The sequence below is a fragment of the Muntiacus reevesi genome, chromosome 1 (genome assembly GCF_963930625.1).
Source record: "Muntiacus reevesi chromosome 1, mMunRee1.1, whole genome shotgun sequence".
Lineage (NCBI taxonomy): Eukaryota > Metazoa > Chordata > Mammalia > Artiodactyla > Cervidae > Muntiacus > Muntiacus reevesi.
Window position 1 is genome coordinate 281,527,647 of NC_089249.1, and position 18,475 is coordinate 281,546,121.

Genomic DNA, 18,475 nt, shown 5'->3' on the forward strand with positions numbered 1-18,475 from the left:
TCCTAGCAAGCTAGACCGATCAAGGAGGCTGTGGGCCTGAACACGGACGTCAGGATGGCTCCAGAACTCGTGATGCTCTGTGGGGGGGAAAGTCAGCTGAGTTGAGAAAAAGACACGGGGGATCCACAGTGCTGAGTGAGTCTGCCGCCCACGCAGGTCCTTTGCGAGGTACAGCGGGGCTCCGGGGGGAGTTTTCTACACTGCGGTCAGATCTGTGAACACCCTGGGGCCTGGCCAGCCGTCCCCTAGCAGGATTTCTTTTAACCACTATGTGTTTGCCCTGTGGCCTCAGATGTTATCAGACGGAAGTTTAAATATATCTCAAGTGACCCTCCGTGTCCTTACACTGCTGAGAGTAGATGATGTCAAGAAAAAAAGTGCTGTGAATACATAAAATTAGAGAAAAAAAAGTGTACAAGCGTGAGCGTGCGTCTACAGGGCAGGGGAAATTTAATGAAGGAAGAGACATGCATGTTATTCCTCTCTTAAATTCTTCCTAATTTTTAGACCGGTTTGGCTACGCACAGAAACTGGGGCTATTTGAGAACTCACGGAGTTAATGTGTTGTTTGTAAAGTCTGTGCTGGTAATAAAATAGCTGACTCAGACAAGAGGGTTTGGGGAAGGTGCCTAGAGCCCCTCGCTCAACAGCACTGTGCTCGAAACTTCTCCAAGACGGGATAAGCATCTCATTTGTTTTTCTTCAGCCGGAGCTCTTAATCACGTTCCTAGGAATGAAGAGTAACAGACTGGGGGCCTCTGTCCAAATTTCGGATCAGCTTGACTCCAGCTCTTTCCCTGGGCGACCCGCCTTAAGGCGCTTTCTCCTCCCGTCTCCAGGGAAGAAGGATGACTGTCCTCCTTTCCAGTCAATTCTCTCCAAGCTTGTTGGAAAGAGCCATTAGTTTATGTTTTATTCTTCATGCCTGTAAGATCTTGGGATGAAATACTCTCAATACACCACCAAGCCTATTACTATTTTAAGTACCTGCCTCTTCCAGGAGAAGGAACATGCTGACTCCCCACAGGAGAAATAAATGGAGTCAGCTTGCTGGCTGGCACACCGTCTTTAGGAAAGAATAAAAAGAGACACAGATCTTCTTGTTCTGTCTGCGGCAGAAAATGTGTCCAGATCTGGGGAAGCAGAGCACAGATTTCAGAGGCATTCTGTGTTCCACACTCAGTGCTACACAAATCAAGGGTGTTGTTGTTGTTGTTTGGCCCAACAGAATAAGCTCTGAACACAAAAAAAGGAGAGGATGCTCGGATGCTGATAAAATGCACTTTCTAAGAAGTATGTAGGAAGAAGCAGGTTCCTTCTCTTATTTTAGTGACTTGCTCCATGGCTATGATGAAAGAAAATGACTCTGGCTACCTGCATCTCAGATGATGTATGCAGACCGAGGGAACCCCTGGCACTTGTGAACAAAACAGCATGCAAAAATACTTCGTTCTGTTTTACCGCTGTAATCTCTTTGAGAGGTTTTTGTGTTTTTGTTTTTTTGCCGGGAGGTGGGGGAGTCCTTCTCTTTGTGTTCTTGTCAAAATCGACAGGCGTCCATGTGTTACCGAGTGACGTGGAGTTCTTGCTTGAGTAAGCGGGACTAAAACTCCAGGATGTTTCAAAGCAGAGTACTGACTCAGAGAGCCGCCCACTAGATGGACTTTTCTGAGTTAACCCCGGCTGACAGCGGCAGGGAGGCAGTGCCTTTCCCCCACCTGACAGGTCCTGCCACGTCCGCACCGCGGCATCCTCGTCCCAGGGTGCTGTGGTAGCGGTTGTGTTACTAAAATGGTTTCTTTTTACTCCAGAAACCCTCACATTTAGGAATTAAACTGAGTCAAAAAGCAGACAGCAGGAAGAGGAACTGAAAGTTCTCTTTATTTGGCCTTCCTTCAGGGTGAACCCTAACCAATGCCATTGCTGGGAGTACGATGGCAGAATTCATGGGACACTTAGAAGGCAACTAGGGGTGATTTTTTTTTTAATGAAAATTAATGGATTTGTGTTTTAATCTGAGCATGTGCTGAGGTTCTTAGGAAGGCAGTACGGTGATCTCTGATGGGAAATGTCAGAAAGGTCATTACGTTGGGATGTACACTCGGCCTTTTAGTCCCCGTCTTCTGCTGCTCCAGAAACTGTGTAGAAAGGGCTTAGAAGCTGCTTTCTGTTTGGAAAATGGAAGGGAGAAGAGGGAACTTGCCTAGAAGCAGCATTTGTACACCAGGCTCAGTTTTTACTTAGGTACTGTTTTTTTTTTTAAGAGTGGTTTGGCTAATCACCTCCCCCAAAGCACCATGGTGCCCTTGACCAATTCCTTAGGCAATGCAATTTCTTGCCTTAAAAAAAAATACATCCATTCATCATCCATATTTAAAAAGAACACACAGTTATTGCACATTTACTGGCAACAGGGACCATCCACACTTACAACTCCATCTTTAAAATAGGCGCACATATGTATTTAACTACTGAACGACTTGACTAATATAGCAGCACGTATCAAACTAAAAACTGACAGAGAATATCGGCCTGATTAGTTATTTATAATCATTTTCAGAAGCGCTTGTTTTTCAGAGGGACCGTACAAAAATCATCTTGCTTTTCACAGCATTTCTGCCCGCACTTTTCCTGAAGTATGCTTATGTTATCAGCAGAATATGAAACGAAGCTTTGCAAACAATCTCTAAGAAACCGTTTCGCCAACAGTTCCTAAGAAACTGTTAGAATGGTGAGTGAGCAGTTCATCAAATCATCTCGGCCTCTCTTTACGGCACCTAGGTTGTACACGTTCCTGTAACAAGAGATGACAGATTCCGATCATCATCCCCGGGATACGAGATTCCAATACACGCGTGTGCCTCATCCGCCACGTTCTCTGCTTTGATTCTTTTTGTGTGGCGGCTCAGGCGACTCGAACACCCCACATGCTTCTCTCACGAAGCGTGGTTCTTGCCATCATGTCCCGTCTCTGATCCTGCCTGCCTCCCTGCATGTCTGCAGCACTATCTATCGGGAACTGGCCTCTCTAATCAGGGACTCACAGTCACTTTCAAAGGAGCTTAGATCTCACTTTTGGATGTTCTATCTACTTTATCCCTTTGGCCTAATCTGAGAAAATTTAGGCATCGTCTTGGCTGGACTCCTGGGCAGCTCACAATTCAATGTAGATACACTCTTGGCTCCTGGAACCCGCCTATGATTATTCCCTAAAGCAGAACCTGAAATTGTCTTCATAACTTTCCCTGCTTCCTAGGGGCACCATGGGGATTTCTCTGGACCAGACTCCTCATGGTTTGCATCAGAGATACTTAGGTTTTCTCCTCTCCAGAGTCACCTTTGTAGCTGTGATAGCTTACTCCTTACACAATACACTGTCCTTGTTAGGCCCACAACGTTGTGTAACTCACCAAGTTTTTTCTACTTTTTTAAGACGCTCTTAACCCTATCTTGATTATATGTATAGATAATTTCCTTTAAGCTTCCTAGTCTTATTTTTTTTCTCCTCTCATTTTTTATAAAAATATCTATCTCCTGTCTCATTCAGGCAGAATAAAAATGCTTGACTTCTTTATTTTCTCTGTAAATCATTACTATGTTATGTCGACACATAATGTCTGCCTTACACTGTAAACTTTACAAGTACAGGTTGTAAACATTTATGTCGTTCGGCACAGCGCTGAGCACAATGTCATGATCACTTCAATGCTTTTGATGATGATGGCGATGATGATAATGACCACGCAATGCTGTTCTGGTTGGAAAATATCACATAGGTAGTCCAGTACATCTTTTTTTTTTTTTTAATGAGTTGTTCCTCATTCTATAATGCTGTCATTCTTCATTAGCAAAAAAGGTTACTGTAAGTTATAATTAGTGTGTAGTGCCCTGTCAAATAATTAAGTATAATAAAAAGCTTTCAATGAGTTTAATGTTAACATGGTATAATTAAAGCCAAGTCTTGAAATGCATTAGGTTGTCTATTATGTCAGACATCTGATGCTTTCTCCCTTCTACAGCTGAAATTCTCAAATTGTGCTTATAGCAATGTCATCGTCAAAGACAGAAAACTCATTATCACTCTGAGGCAGAATGGGCTTCGCAGTGTCCAGCAAGGACACTATTTTAAAAATTAAGCAGATCATTTCTATAAATCTACTATTTACTGATAAGGAAACAACGATGTTGTGTGACTTGCCCAAGGTCATATGGTATAAATCACTTTTCCTTGGTGGTGAGAATTGTGGCTTGGGATTGTACAGAGGTGATTGTTATTATTATTACTGCCATTCTCTCTTTTGGAAGTATCAGATATTTGCCATAAAATGATTATTTTTGTCTTTTTCTTGATGAGGTGAAAAAAACAGGTGCAAAGTAAAAGGACACGGCTTGTATTTAGCTTTTGCATGGGACACTAGTTTTAGGATGCAGGGCTTGTCAGAGTGCCTATTTTAAGGCTCAAATACTGAGACAAGGCTGAAGTCTCACCATTTTCTCACCAGAATAACTGGAATGTGCCTAGATACTTGGCCATTTTGAACCCTGCATTCTTTGACCTTCTCAGGCCTTCTCTTGTGCATGTCGTATTATCTTTTCTATCCACAAGGATTTTGAAAAAATTCAGCAGAGTGCAAGTAGCCCCTGAAATAAAGGCGTCATTCAAGGAACAAAGAAGTAGAAGGAGGGCTCCAATTAAAAGGATGAAAATCTTTAATTTTTATTTAGGTAACTTGTACGGACACGTGTATATACAAATACAGATCTTATGGGTTTGTCTGTGTGTGTTTTGTATTGTTTTTTTTTTTTTTTCTTTTTTACATTTTCTTTTGCGTTTATATAATGTCAGCATTTCAAAACAGCACTCGATGAGTAAGTGCGAAGGAGCTGCAGAGCGGGCAGTACAAGCAGGACCACACGGGGCTGGACTTCACACCCAGACGCACACACAATGAGTGGCTTCAATGCGGTGTCACGAGCAAAGCATGGAGCGCGGATTCTGACTCATGGGTAACCTCCATCATGCCAGCATCTCTTACACTGTACAGACAATGGGGGCACGCCCATTGTAGGGAGATTTGTCTCACATCCGAGCAGCTCTGGGGCAGACGCATGGGAAAAACTCAGTGATGCCAAACCAGAGACGGACCTGCCCATTCACGGTTCTGCGGGAAAGCAAAACGTGGGAGGAAGGCGAGAGACAAAACATAAAATAAAATAAAGAAAAGGGGGTTGTTGGCAAACGAGGGTTTTCGTGGAGGTGGTTTCCAAAAGGGAAAAAAAAAAAAAAAAATCAGCGATCACAGCTCTGGGAGCAATGAATGGAGGGAAGAAAGTCTAAACTGCTTTTTGTTTTTAAAATTTGGGTAAACTAATAAAAATGGGTGCTGCCAGTGGCTAAGGCACCAGAGAAAACCAAAGTCCCTGAAAATCCACAGGTTCGTGCGGCTCTGCCTCTGCCGGTGACGCAGAGAGGAAGAGCCCTCGGCCAACCTTCTCAAGGGAACGGGTTTGCAATCTTTCCCACGCTTTGGCTGCCCGTGACAGTGACAAGCCTCTTCCCGGAGAAAAATGGAAACAGTCATCTATGAAAACCCTCTCACAAAGAGGAAACCAAAGCAAAATACAGAACCGTGACTGAATTCCCGAAACCTTTGCAGACCAACATGCTGGGGTGGGAGTGGGGGGCGGGAAACACCATGGGCTCCAGCATCAGACCTTGAAAACATTGAGGACAAGCTATCGATCAAAAAAAGTCATGTTGTTCCAGGTCCCAAGATGGTGGAGTCTTAAGATTGGGAAGGCGATGACCACACATGAGTCCTGTATGGAGCAGTGTCTCAGCCGCTTGTGACTCTTCTTAGCCATGAATACATTGGATGTCTCAAAGCCTCAATGCATGTTTTGTATCCTGAAAGACTATTGTTCTCACTTACAAAAGACATAAGAATCAAATTAATACTTTATTATCAAACACTATATACAACAGAGGTTGCTAATAATACAGAATTTAAAGAACGCAGTGTTTTTTTTTTTTTTCTTTTTTAACGTTTAACTTTTCTTTCTTCTGCCACCCAAGAAAGTACAGTACAAAACAATAGTCTAAACTAACACGGACTGTTACCTGGTCTAGTAAAGGATACACGGTATCCACTAAACAGACAGATCCTTATTTCCCTGCTTCACGCTGCAAAGCCCTTGGCAACCGGGGCAAAGGTCGCCGGGGTTTGACTAACTGGGGCTGAGAGGCAGCGAAAGCTGCCCTTCAGAGTCTGAATTGGTTTTGAAATTAAAAGCTGCTACAAAGTTGCGTCGACATCCTCCTAAGCCCCTTGAGGGTTGTAACACGATCACAAAAGGCCACCAGCACTTTTTAGACAAAATGAAAACTGTCTGATACCAATCATCCTGAAAACTCCATGCCAAGCGCTACCTACAATGACGTCACTTATAGGTAGAGAAGCATGTTTTCTACTCGTGTGGGTAGTCTTGCTTTTTTTTTTTCCTTTTACATTTAATTTGTCGTGGCATAATGGTGAAGTAAAGGGGTCTAATTTCACTGTGAAAAATGAAAGACAATGGCAGAGAGGGCCATGAGTAATTATTTCATCATCTGTTAGAGACAAATGCTAGAAAAACCACAGAAGTCACCATTTCTAAAATGAAATTAGCACTGCTAATGTAGTTATGACTAAACTGGAATCATTACAGGATCGTTTGATTTCCTTGCGGTTATAGAACATGCAGTATAATTTTGGTTCTGACTATTGATCCATTTTAGAAGGTGTCTTTTCCACGCCCCTTTACCCAAATCCCACTGGACCAAGAAGCCTGTGACTATTAATAAGAAAAGAAGTATTACTGAGTGTACTGAGAGCTCCGAGTATATAAATAGTTAATGCAAAAATGATAACAATAATCCAAGGCTGTGAGCTTTTGTTTCAGTGAAATGGTGGCTGCCTTCTGTGATGAGACTCTGCCACTCCAGAGACGTTCCTGGTGTCTGGGGGAACAGGACTGATTGCGTCTGCGAGGCTGGCACCCGCACTCATACGGTTCCACGTCCCACTCACACGGTTCCACGTGCGAGCAGACGTGTGGAGCCTGAACATCCGCTCCAGATGGATCAGGGGAACCCAGATTACATCCCAACGTGTGTACAACTCTCCAGGGTGCCGTGCCTTACAGATGCCTTTCATTCACATATTTCTCTAATCGAGAACTGCTCACAGTTCTTTAGCAAATTCCCATTCATAAAATCTGTCCATCATATGACCCCTCTTTTTTTTTTAAACATGTACATTAAAAACAAAAAATTAAAAAAAAAAATCCTTATTGTGCTGGAATGCTTCCAATTTTTCACATCTTACTCGATCCTTGCATTTTGTTGGTTTTGTTTTTGAAAGGCATGGTTTCTATTGACGTGTCCTGCCATAGCAAAAAAAAAGGAAAAAAAAAGGCTTGATTTCTTTTCCATAGGTCTGACACTTTTCCCTGTCTCGGTTTTTGGAGTTCAAAGTTCGTGACACCCTCTGCAGTAGAAACCCCCAAGGCTTTCATTTCCTGGTAACATCCCCGTTGGCCGATTTATTATCCTCTCGCCCCACCCCCACAATGAAACAAGATAACCCCCCCCATATTTCTAAATGTATCAAGGGATACCACTTTTTTTCTCACAAGTTTAAATAGGACAAGCATATATACTCACTCTCAGCATAAAGTATATCTAAATAATGTATTTTCTATTCTAGTGGATTTTTAAAAAAATATTTTGTTAAAGTCTTTGGGACTCCATCCTGTTTATCTTCCACAGATAAACACATGTTCCCCCTAGGCTTCAGGCTGTGTCAGAAAGGGGAAGGATATAAAATCAACTCTTGAGTTTTCTCTTTCCACAGTTTGGAATCTTTATTCCAAATTTCCCTTTAGCCCTCCCAAGCAGTACAGACTGACTCCCGGGAGCAGGGCTGCGTGTCGGAGGCCCTGGAGTCGTGGAGTGCGGAGCCGAGTGTGGGCACTGGGGTGGGAGCTGGGGAAAGGCCACACCACACTGGCGCTCCGGCTAAGCCAGATTTCGTCCCCTCTGGCCCCTGACATCCTTTCCTTGGTACACGTGGTCCCCCAGAGGAGTATCCAAAGCTATTCCGTAATACACTCATCGACCCTGGCTTCTCAGCCTCGGGGAAGGTCACTTTATTCATAAAAATGCCTCTTTCAGGTTCTTAAAAAAAAGAAAAAAGAAAAAAAGTCGTAGCACCATGGTGATCAGTATTCAAAGGAAAAAAAAAAAAAATCATCTGGTGTGCATTGCCCAGTCACCAAAAAAATTAGAGGCACTCATCACACGTTACATGTCCCCACCCATCCTAGTTTTCTGCTTTCACGCTGGCTCTGTGCTAGCATTCCGGCCCCAGACCCGCCTCCTAGACCAAAGGCTTCTTGCACGGGGCACAAGTTTCGCTGCCAAGGATGGTTTAGGACAGTCATCTGCAAAGGAAAACAAAACCAAACCAGGGTCTCAACCTTTGAGAAGCCCGTGCGTGTCTGCGCTCCTAGAGGAAACGGTGTAGTCTGATCTCTTCCGTAATACCTCCCCTCTGGACTCGACAGGCTGACACGGGGCCCTGCGTCCTACAGTCCCGAAGGAGAAGGCAGGAACCTCCCGGGCCAGGGGAACACCCCCGGGCCTCCCCTCCCGCGGCGGCCGCTGCAGCCTCCTGCGGTCCGCGCGCGGACAGCCGGCCGGCGGAGGGGCGCTCGCCCGCTGGGGCCGCTCCGACAGCCTGGCGCGTTCACCTGGAGTCCGTGTACTTTGCAGGGGGGCGAGGGAGGGCAGGGGCCGGGGCCGGCGGGGTGAGGGAGGCAGGAACCACTCTAGCACACCACCACCCACCCACCCAGGCCCCGAGTTGTTGCTTAGAATTCAGGCTGCAAGAAAGAAAAACAAACGAACAAACAAAAAAACCTCTGACATCTGCCAAGGAAAAAACCAATCACAAGTCCCTTCTTAGGATGAGCAGTTAGGTGGGTCTCCGGCGTTCCAAGACCCCGATGTTCTCGGCGACAGGTGGCGGGAGGAGAGTGTGCTATAACGTCAAAAGCATCGCCAGGAGGAACAGCAGGATGGCCAGCAGGCGGCTGGGTATCCTCGGTGTCTGCGCCGCGTTCTCGCCGCGGGACGGCTCGGCCGACTCGTGGACCGTGTCATCTGTCCGAACAGAAAGCACACGTCCCGGTGAGGCTTCACAGCCTTAACGATAACTCCCTCTTGCAGCAGCAGCCTGCTGTTCGCAGACCTCGCCGCCCTCTGCGAAGTTGTGCCCCCACTGACTTTCATGTCTGCATCATCACTCATTATTGACAGCAAACAAAGGGACAGGCAGAGAAAACTGGACTTTCTCGGCAACGTGAACGGTGTCCCTAGAAACTGAGCCGGAGGAAAACGTGCAGGCGCGGTAAGCTCTGGCCCGTGAGCGGCTTGGGTCCGTGGCAGTCACACACACCACGCGCAAACCTGCCCCTGAGCCGGCCTTCTAGACCCAAGAAGCCAGGAGAAGCGAGTACCCGGGCGGGGCGGCGCGGCGGGGCGCAGTTAATGCTGGCGTATTAGTGGTTAGCCAGAGCCGGACGCCCCTTTCCCTCTTTCTAGCGGTTTCATAGGATTAGTGGTAAATGCCTGGCTGCTGGACGTCTAGATGCATTTTCAGAGGTGAAGAATTAAATGATAAAGGAGCATTTTAACTCAACGATACGTGATGCTCGCCGAGCCTAAATAAATCGGTGCCCGCTGGCTTGCCTACCATTAGGAATCAATTATGGTGCTATTTCTATTACAGACCCTGTATCTTCAGGATTAAATGACTTGAACTTGACTATTTTTATCAGGCTGAAGCTGGGCACATAAATCATCAACGTGGATGCAAATTTTCCCCTAAATAAAATGGATTAAGTGAAGGAAGCTTCTTTTATTTAGCCATCAAGTGTTCTGGGAGACTGCCTCTGACTCTGGACAGCCTTCCGGTGTGGCATGATTAACAGGCCTAACTAGGAGACAGGACCTCTGCAGCAATTAGCACCCAAAGGTGGACCTCACTACGCTCTCGTGTTGCCCGCCTCCTTCCTTCCACCTGGCCGCTCTCCTGCTTTTAGATCCGGTGATCCCTGACCTACACTGGGGCCAGCAGCGGGGTTCTCCGGAAGATTTCATTTTAGCATCCCTGGGGCTTCCTGTGGGAGCCTAGGGATTGGCAGGGTGGGTTCACTCAGTGGTCGGTCAGAGGAAATAGCAACAAGTGAGGCTGCCCTGGTTGTTCCCAACTCTGCAGACCTCAGAGGATCATCCCTAAATCCCAGCTCCAACCCCTCAATGGATTCACTCTCTTAAATGCATCTCTGTTTTCACATCACATCACATGCCTCTTCTTTACCAGGTAGAGCACGCTCCCTTGTTATTTGTCCTAAAGCGACTGCCTTTTAGGCTCGGGCTGGCTTCTACTTGAGCTGGGCACTCGTGGGCTGCTTCTGTTCATTACTTTCTCTCCCTCTATCAACTTAGAAACGTGTCTTCTCAGCGCTGAGGCTCCTGCTCTTATCATGTTAGCCTGTCCCATCCTTGTGTCAAATTTGCTCTCCTCTCCTGGACCTGAGCACACCTGCGTGGAATACCTAGTAGCCGAGGAGACTAGAAAAGGCTAGGAAGCAAGAATGGGAGTTAAAAGGATGCAGAGCGGAAGAGAAAGCCCCCGCATGATGTAGTCAAAGACTTGTAGACTCTCTGCCCTGCTCTTAGCCTTGCAGATGCACTAATTCTGGAGTTAGGAGGTAGATGTAAATGCCCTTGAATAGCCCTGAAAAGAAAATCCAAATCAGTGTCGTAAGAGCACCAATCTGTTGTTACTCGGAATAATAGAGGACTTCGGGCTTAACTGTGAAAGAACCATAAACCCTGAGGATTCTCAGGGCTCATTTTGGAATACCACTTGTACTGTATTGATACGCCTGAAATTACATCAGTCACTGGGTTCCTCTCCGTCTTATTTTCACTAACCTATTACCCAGTCCTCTTCCTTGAAAAGTCAGGTCGTGGACTGATGAAAGGTACCCAAGAAACAGGTAGATGCTCAATGAGCTTGAAGGGGGCCGCCGTCCCCACCGGCTCAGGGTGCCCAGCGAGGGCTGGCTGTGCTCTGGGCCCCCACGGCACAGGCAGGGGAACGACCCTTGCGGACCTCTGAGAGGAAAACTTTGGCTTCCCACAGGAGAGAAACCACGAGGCCAAATGTGCCTTTCGGGCCTAGTCTTTTTCTCAGCCACCAACCAGTAACTACCATCTTGGCCTCAAAGGAAAAAAAAAAAACTCAGCCCCCTTAGGGCATCAGGGCTTATCTCTTCTCACCATGACACACTAGTCCTGACTTGGGATTCTATGAGCAACCTGTCATTAAACAGGGCCTCGGTGCTGGGCAGTCCCGTGGCCTCCAGGGAGCAAGATGAAAGCCAGGCTGTCATCTGGGTTAAGTCTGAGCAAAGTTCAGAATTCTAAAGAGGAAGTCACAAGCAAAACCGAACCCAAGAGAAATTACACCTAAACACGAGAGAATTTCTACAACTGTTAACAGCGAGCGTGGCTTGGAGAAGAAAACACTTCGCCTAGGAAGCCAAATCAAGTCTCGCCTCCTGGCTAGAGGATTCCACGCCACGAGGGCTTCAGTGGTTCACCGAGAGAACGCTGGCGAAGTTTCTGAGCATGTTCTGTGGTGTATTTCTGCCCTGAGATCATCCTGTATCCCTGATGACAGGAAACTGGCAGGCAGAGTGTGCAAGCAAACAAAAAGAGAAACACATTCCGAAGACAGGTGAATTAGTATGCATTGCTGAGAACATGCAGCGGGATCCTTTCAGCCTTGCTGGCTTCATAAAGTCTGGTCTACACTCAACCATCCAACACCGTGGGTCAGAGCTGCAAGCCTGAATTTCCTAAGGAACTCGGGGAAGGAGCAAGGATGTTATTGTATTCATACAGCCAGGGATCACAGCTTAAGCTTGTCTTACTTTTTTAGTGAAGATGCTCACCAGAACGCCCTTAAATATGGTCCTCACGGCCTCAAGGCACTTTTCTTAAAGGTACACCTGCACGTCCATCCCCAACACACAGGGTCTGACCACAGTCTGTCCAAGTTTTGCGAACTTGTATCAGCTATGAGTGCATAGATTTGGGGGCCATTATGGATTTAAATGCCCAGTGAAAACACAGCCTGTTTCCCCAGAGACCATGAAATATGTTCGCACATAAATGCATCTTAGGATCCTGCATTTTTATCATTAGTTGAATTCAAAGGTAATTTCCTAATGTTGAAATGGTCCCCTGTGTGCCTCTTTATTACCAAAAAAAAAAAAAAAAAACCAAACAAAAAAGACACGCTATCTGTTATATTTCTAAATAGTCTCTTGCTTCCTCAGTGTGCAATGGGATTTACCTGGAAAAAAGATTACTGGAAAGTTCTGCCTATAGTCTGCAACAGCGTGTGTCAAAAAAGCTTAATTCAGGGTAAGTTATGTCTGTAACATGCCCAACGCCGCCAGTCAGCTTCCAGGCGACTTGTGAACAAAGCTAAGACGGTAAAGTTCTCTGCATGGACATCTCCGTCAAGCGATGGTAAGAGAGTCCTACGTTTATACTAATGTAGGAATGGGAGTTGAGGAACATATCATTCCTGGATCTGGGTATAACCAGCTCAGTCACCAAAGGAAGAGTGTCGACTCCCGGGTCCTTAAAAAGAGACCTCCGCTCATTCACAGGTCCTACCACAGCCCCCGGCCTCAAGCCTGGGAGGGGTCTGGTACCTTGAAAAGCCACAGGAATGCTTCCAGATTTCCAGGACACAATTAAAACGTCTCCCTGTCAGCACTCATTCCTTGCAACTTTTCTAAGGCAGCTCACGGACCCCTGGGGAGCCGCTAAGGCCTCTGAGAGCTCATTGTACATGCCTCTCCTTTGCACAGGAGGCCTGCCTTCGAGAAACAGGAATGCTTGGAGAGAAAGCCCGACTCTGCGTCAGTTACAGCGCAGAAGCTCTTGTGTGTCTGGAGGCATCACGTCTACTCAGGGTACATTTCCCTAAGGCCCACCGACCATGTGTCCCAGCAACAGTCCTCAAAGGATAAAGCAGATGTCACAGCTTGTTTCATGTCCAAGGCCATCAGAAAGGTAAGTCCCACTGCAAATAGGTGGGCCAAAAAAAAAAAAAAGTCTTTACATAAGAGGGGGCTTACACCTTTCTGAGAAGAGGAAATAATTTTGTCCTTAAGCTTTGAGGGCTTCCCTGGTAGCCCAGTTGGTAAAGAATCTGCCTGCAATGCAGGAGACCCTGGTTGGATCCCTGGGTCGGGAAGATCCCCTGGAGAAGGAAAAGGCTGCCCACTCCAGCATTCTGGCCTGGAGAATCCCTTGGGGTCACAAAGAGTTGGACATGACTGAGAGACTTTCACTTAAGCTTTGAGGCAGTCACAGGAGATGGGTAAGGACCCAAGTGAAGATCTCGAGCAAGTCGGGTGAGGAAAGGCAGCCACAGGTAGGAGGGTGGACAGGGGCTTTGAGGCGATTCCTCAGTGAAGACAGGATAGAAGATTCCCTGCCTCCCCCCACTCCAGCTCACAATCTAACTGCATTCAAGAGCCAGGTTGAATTCATAACCAAATAAATGGAGAGTTTACAGATTTACATTATCCACAGTAGGCTGCAGTGCAAATGCTTCAATGATTCCTTTAGTGGATTTTATTTTTCTCCATAGTGATGGGAAAGTTTGGGTGTGTGGAAGATAAAAGTAGTAGAAAAATTTATTTATCCTTAATACTTGTCTTGCCTTGGTAATCAAGGATCACATTTGGCATGACAGACTACTGTGGATACATTCGTGGGAGCAGCAGGTGCGTGAATTTGTGGTGTTAGGAGGCAACATGATTATCCTTCTCCAGGCCTACTTCTATTGACAATGGCACAGATAATATTTGAAATAAAATGAAGTCCTTCAGAGCAGTTCAATGATGCCTGTGAATTTCTAGAGAAAACTAAAGAGGCTGAATTAGTTGCTATTTTGTGCAACAGTCTGATTACTTTTATCTGAAGATTGGGATCTAACATGAAATTTTTATAAGCGCATACAGTAGAAATTTTCTTTGAATTATACGAAAACAGATCCATTAATAGTCACAGTGATTCACCAGCATGCTCACAGGATATGGTAAAAAGAAGTGAGACTCTAGCATTCTGATGGGGCTTCTACACGAGGATGTTGCGTTATATCCAACCCACGGCGAGAGAAAAGCAAAGTCGCAATTTGTCTAACATGCATTAATTACACAGAGGTACTGGAGGAATGAGGTAGAAATAAGGAACATTAGCATCACTAGCAATGAGCAAAAGCCGGGCAACTACAACATGCAAACATGCAGGGGAGAAGGAAGGAAAAAAAGTCCGGAGGTACCAGAGAGAGATGCACTTGTTAAAAGAGATTCTCTAAGCATACTAACCTGCTGGTTCTAATGAATTTTCTACTTTGTCGTTAACATCGAAAACACGATCATGAACACCTATAGTTTTCATACAGCTATCTATAACAAAAATAGAGATAACAGCCAAATATGTTAGTGAAGACACCCTTCAACTCCCATTTCTTTTTCTTTCTTTTTTTTCTTTCTTTCTTTCTAATTTTTCCTTTTATTTACGGAGAGATTGGTTTACAATCAGCGGCATGTATCCAAATGCCAGAATTGTTCCCATTTACTGTGCAGATACAACAGTCTGAGAAACAACAAGTTAGCAACTGCTGTGTACTTAAAAGCATCATGAAAAAAAAAAAAACGATGAGAAAAAATATGATGGAAACTAAAACATGGAGGTTGATATACAAAACAGATACCACACAGGATTTACAGTAAAAAAACAGTTTTTCCGCCGTGAACCAGACCACACACTAGAGCATGCGCCGTGAAGCCACCCTCACAGACGGTCGTTGGCGGAACTTACTTGTTGGCCGCACGAAGACCTTGAGCTTCAGACAGGACCGCCTTCCGTTATCTGGGATCGCAGAGGCTGTGGGAGAGGGAGAGTGGGCGAGGGAGAAAGAGAACACGCCAGATTACTCTTCATTTTCAATGCACAGCGTCTACAGTCAATTCCTTCCTGAACAACGGGAACGTACTCTTAATTCCTCCCAGAAGGTGAAACAGAAACACTTCTCAGATGGACACTGACAGCTAGAGAACAAGGCTGCTTTCCCGTGCCTATCTTCTCCTTTCCGTGAGAGGAGGAATCATGCAAGAACGCTGGTAATCTGCCGGCAAATACTTCCGAGTCTTATTTCAAAGGCTCTTCCTTTATCTTGCTCTGCAACCAGCCTTCTCTGAACTAAGAAGATGAAGCTTGAGTCTCCGGGCTACCCTTTCCTGTATGGCAGGAAAAGGGCCCGCGGGCCCCCGAGCCCAAGGTCAGAGTGCTGGGAAAACCAGTAAGCGAGAGCTGCAAGGCCAGCTCAGACCTGACCCGGCTCTGCCCTGAGAGCCTGTCAGTGTTTCGCAGGTAATGCAATTAGAGGTTTTACTCCGAACTTGGCTCCACATCCTATATGACTAAACCGAGCCCAGCAACTTCCATCAGGCCATTATAAGTACAATGTGCTGTTGAGAAAGCGCCGTCTTGCAATGGTACATTTATTTTTTAAAGACTTGCCACAGAGAAGGATGGAATTAATAAAGTGGGCTTACCAAAACATGACAACATGTTTCAAGTTATAAATCATTTGAGGAAGAAACTTTCTTCTCCTTTTCAAGATAATCAGACTGTAAACTTTCCTTGTGTTTGAAAGATTATCTCCCCTCCGTGCACCCAGCATAATGTCAAAGGGATTTGCGAGGCAGTAAGACCCTCAGCACTCACACATGCTTACAAACGCCTCCTAGAAACGGCAGCGATTACAGCGATGGGTGCCGCACGCTGCCCTCCCGGTGTGTCTGCTTCAACTGTTTCCTTTGTTCAGAGAACGCAGATGCCATCAATCGAAACACACAGGGCTCAGTTAGCTGGGTGATACCCTCAGTGTTCAGAGTGCCTTCTCTCACCCCTTTCTTACAGGGGGAGCCCAGAAAATTAACATGCCGATTTTGTAGGTGAGAGGATTCACGACTAACTTTCCAACCATCTCCTTGTGTGACTCCAGGCCCACAGCCCGGAGGAGAACCGATCAAGTCACCTCCCAGAGGACATCAGGCTGGAAGGGGCCCTGGTGTCACTCTTTCGCGCCTGTTGAAAACTCTCTTTAATTCTTAGGCCAAAGTAGATACAGGAGAGACGTTTTCAGCCCTCCCCGTCTTCCCGTTCGCTCCGACAGGCAGTTGAGAAGTGCTAACAGCTGGCTTTGCCGTAGGCGTTCATTAAATCAAAGTAGGAAAAACTCCCTCCACTGACACTTACAGTAACTAGTGTGTTATTTAGGGTATAATATTTGCACTCTGTGGTTTGATCCAGGAAATGGTGTCCTTCCTGGGGGCCTCCAACGGCAAGTGAGCATGTCACAAGTACAGTGCACTTAGGTGATTCCAATTCATTAGAAAAATTACGGGTTCTTGAGATGGTTTATATCTTATTCATGAGGGGTGGTGTGAAATGGTGACACATGGATATTTACGCTGCTATTCTATTGGTTTCTGAGCTGGGGTGAACTTACTACAAGCCTCATGTACTTGATTTTGCCACATGCAACAACCGATGCTACTGATGGCACTGTAAGATACAACAAGCTCAAGGCAAGATTAAATGTTGGTTTTAGAGGGGGAACTTCTGAGAGTCCGTACAGGTTTTTCAGATATATATATATATATATATGTTTATATGAGAAATCCTGTTAGTCCAGGACATAGCAATCACCACTGGAATAACTAAACACGGACACATGATAAGCTATCCAAGCAAGAACTGACTTCTCTCACCAGTCTGCAGAGGAGCAATTAGCCTCAGCTACTGGATTGGCTCCATTGTTCTGCGGATTGAGAGCGTACAATGCACTTATTTATCTAAAATAAAGGCCTCCCTTCCCCACCAGACCTCCCCATTACCTCCTCACCTCTTCTCTAGCACCAGACAAGCTCTAGACAGTGATACCGTGGCAGACCCCTCGCGGCGCGGTTGGACTATCACACTCTAACCCTCGGGCTGACGAGTCAAGACTAGAAGCACATCGCGAGCACACAGCTCGGGTTACGTTAGGTCAGCTCCCTCCGCAGCCTCTGCCCTGAGCCTATGAAATAACCCCTTAACCCTGCGTGCCGGCCTGAGAGGGTGTGCCTTGGGAAGTCGGGATTACTCGGGTTCCTTAGCTACCACACTGCAAAACAAAAATAACACCAGAATGCATAAAAGCCTTTCCCGTATACCTGCATAACTCAATCTTTCACTCAAGGTTTAAAAACAGTGGGACTGTGGCTTTATTCCACATGTTCCAGGTTAAGAAGCCCCCATACCCCTTAGCTGACAAATAGAGGGTGCCTTTATACCACTGACAAACAGTAATTGTTAATTATTAGTAATATTTGAAGATATAAAGTAATATGAGATTACTGGTCACAAAAAAGCAGAAACAAGCACTAAAAACACACACCAAAAAACCCACAGAAATTTAAAAACGTAATAGTCACACAAATAAATTTATAAGGAAAATTCTCTTGGGATCAATGATGAGCAAGATTGAAGATGGATATAAGTTTAAATTTAAATAAGTTTAAATAAAAATTTAAAATGTGCCCAGCCTTTGTCAGGAGGTAGGTAGAGTTAATTTCTGTGATTCCAGAGAAATCACTTTACAATCAACCCTATTTTAGTTAAAATTTATATGTAAATTCGTATGCTGCTTTCCTTAGAAAATTAATAGTGAACATTTATATATATAAATAAATAAGTAGATGATGTATATCATTTATATAAATAAATGGACATATATATATATATTTATTTATAAAACTGGATCACTTCCCTATACACCAGAAACTAACACAACATTGTAAAATCAACTATGCTTCAGTTGAAAAAAAAAAGATACAGATTTTAAAAATAAAATTTGTCAGATTAAAATGAGAAATTCATCTCATGTCTTAAACATTTGTCACATAACCCAAATTCATACTCCTTTATTCACTTTACTGCTGAAATTGTACATTTGGCTGGGAGTAGGGGTACCGGGACCATTAAAACAAGCACAAACACCCATTCCATGGTCAAGTAGAAACTTTTTAAATCAATCACCTCAATGATCTGCAAAGCACCAATCCCAGCCTCACACCACATAAGGAAGAATCTAGGGGCCTTCTGGTTCTCCCCGCTCCCTGGGTGGCTCAGCTGGTAAAGAATCTGCTGTAATGCAGGAGATCCGGGTTCGACCCCTGGGTTGGGAAGATCCCCTGGAGAAGGGAAAGGCTACCCACTCCAGTA

General features: G+C 45.3%; 1 protein-coding gene across 2 annotated transcripts in view; it reads right to left on the minus strand.

Annotated features, from left to right (window-relative positions):
- Positions 1–4,708: 4,708 nt before the first annotated feature.
- The window catches only part of EFNA5 (ephrin A5), a 284,983-nt gene continuing 271,216 nt past the window's right edge, over positions 4,709–18,475 (minus strand). Inside the window, exons 3-5 of one of the 2 annotated variants that reach the window (XM_065922618.1) lie at positions 15,023–15,088; positions 14,527–14,607; positions 4,709–9,205 (exon numbers count right to left, since the gene is read on the minus strand). In XM_065922618.1, the coding sequence (XP_065778690.1) occupies positions 9,084–9,205; positions 14,527–14,607; positions 15,023–15,088 (269 nt within the window). In that variant the 3' untranslated portion in view covers positions 4,709–9,083. The remainder of the gene's footprint in view (positions 9,206–14,526; positions 14,608–15,022; positions 15,089–18,475) is intronic. The other variant, XM_065922710.1, reaches the window with a different exon arrangement.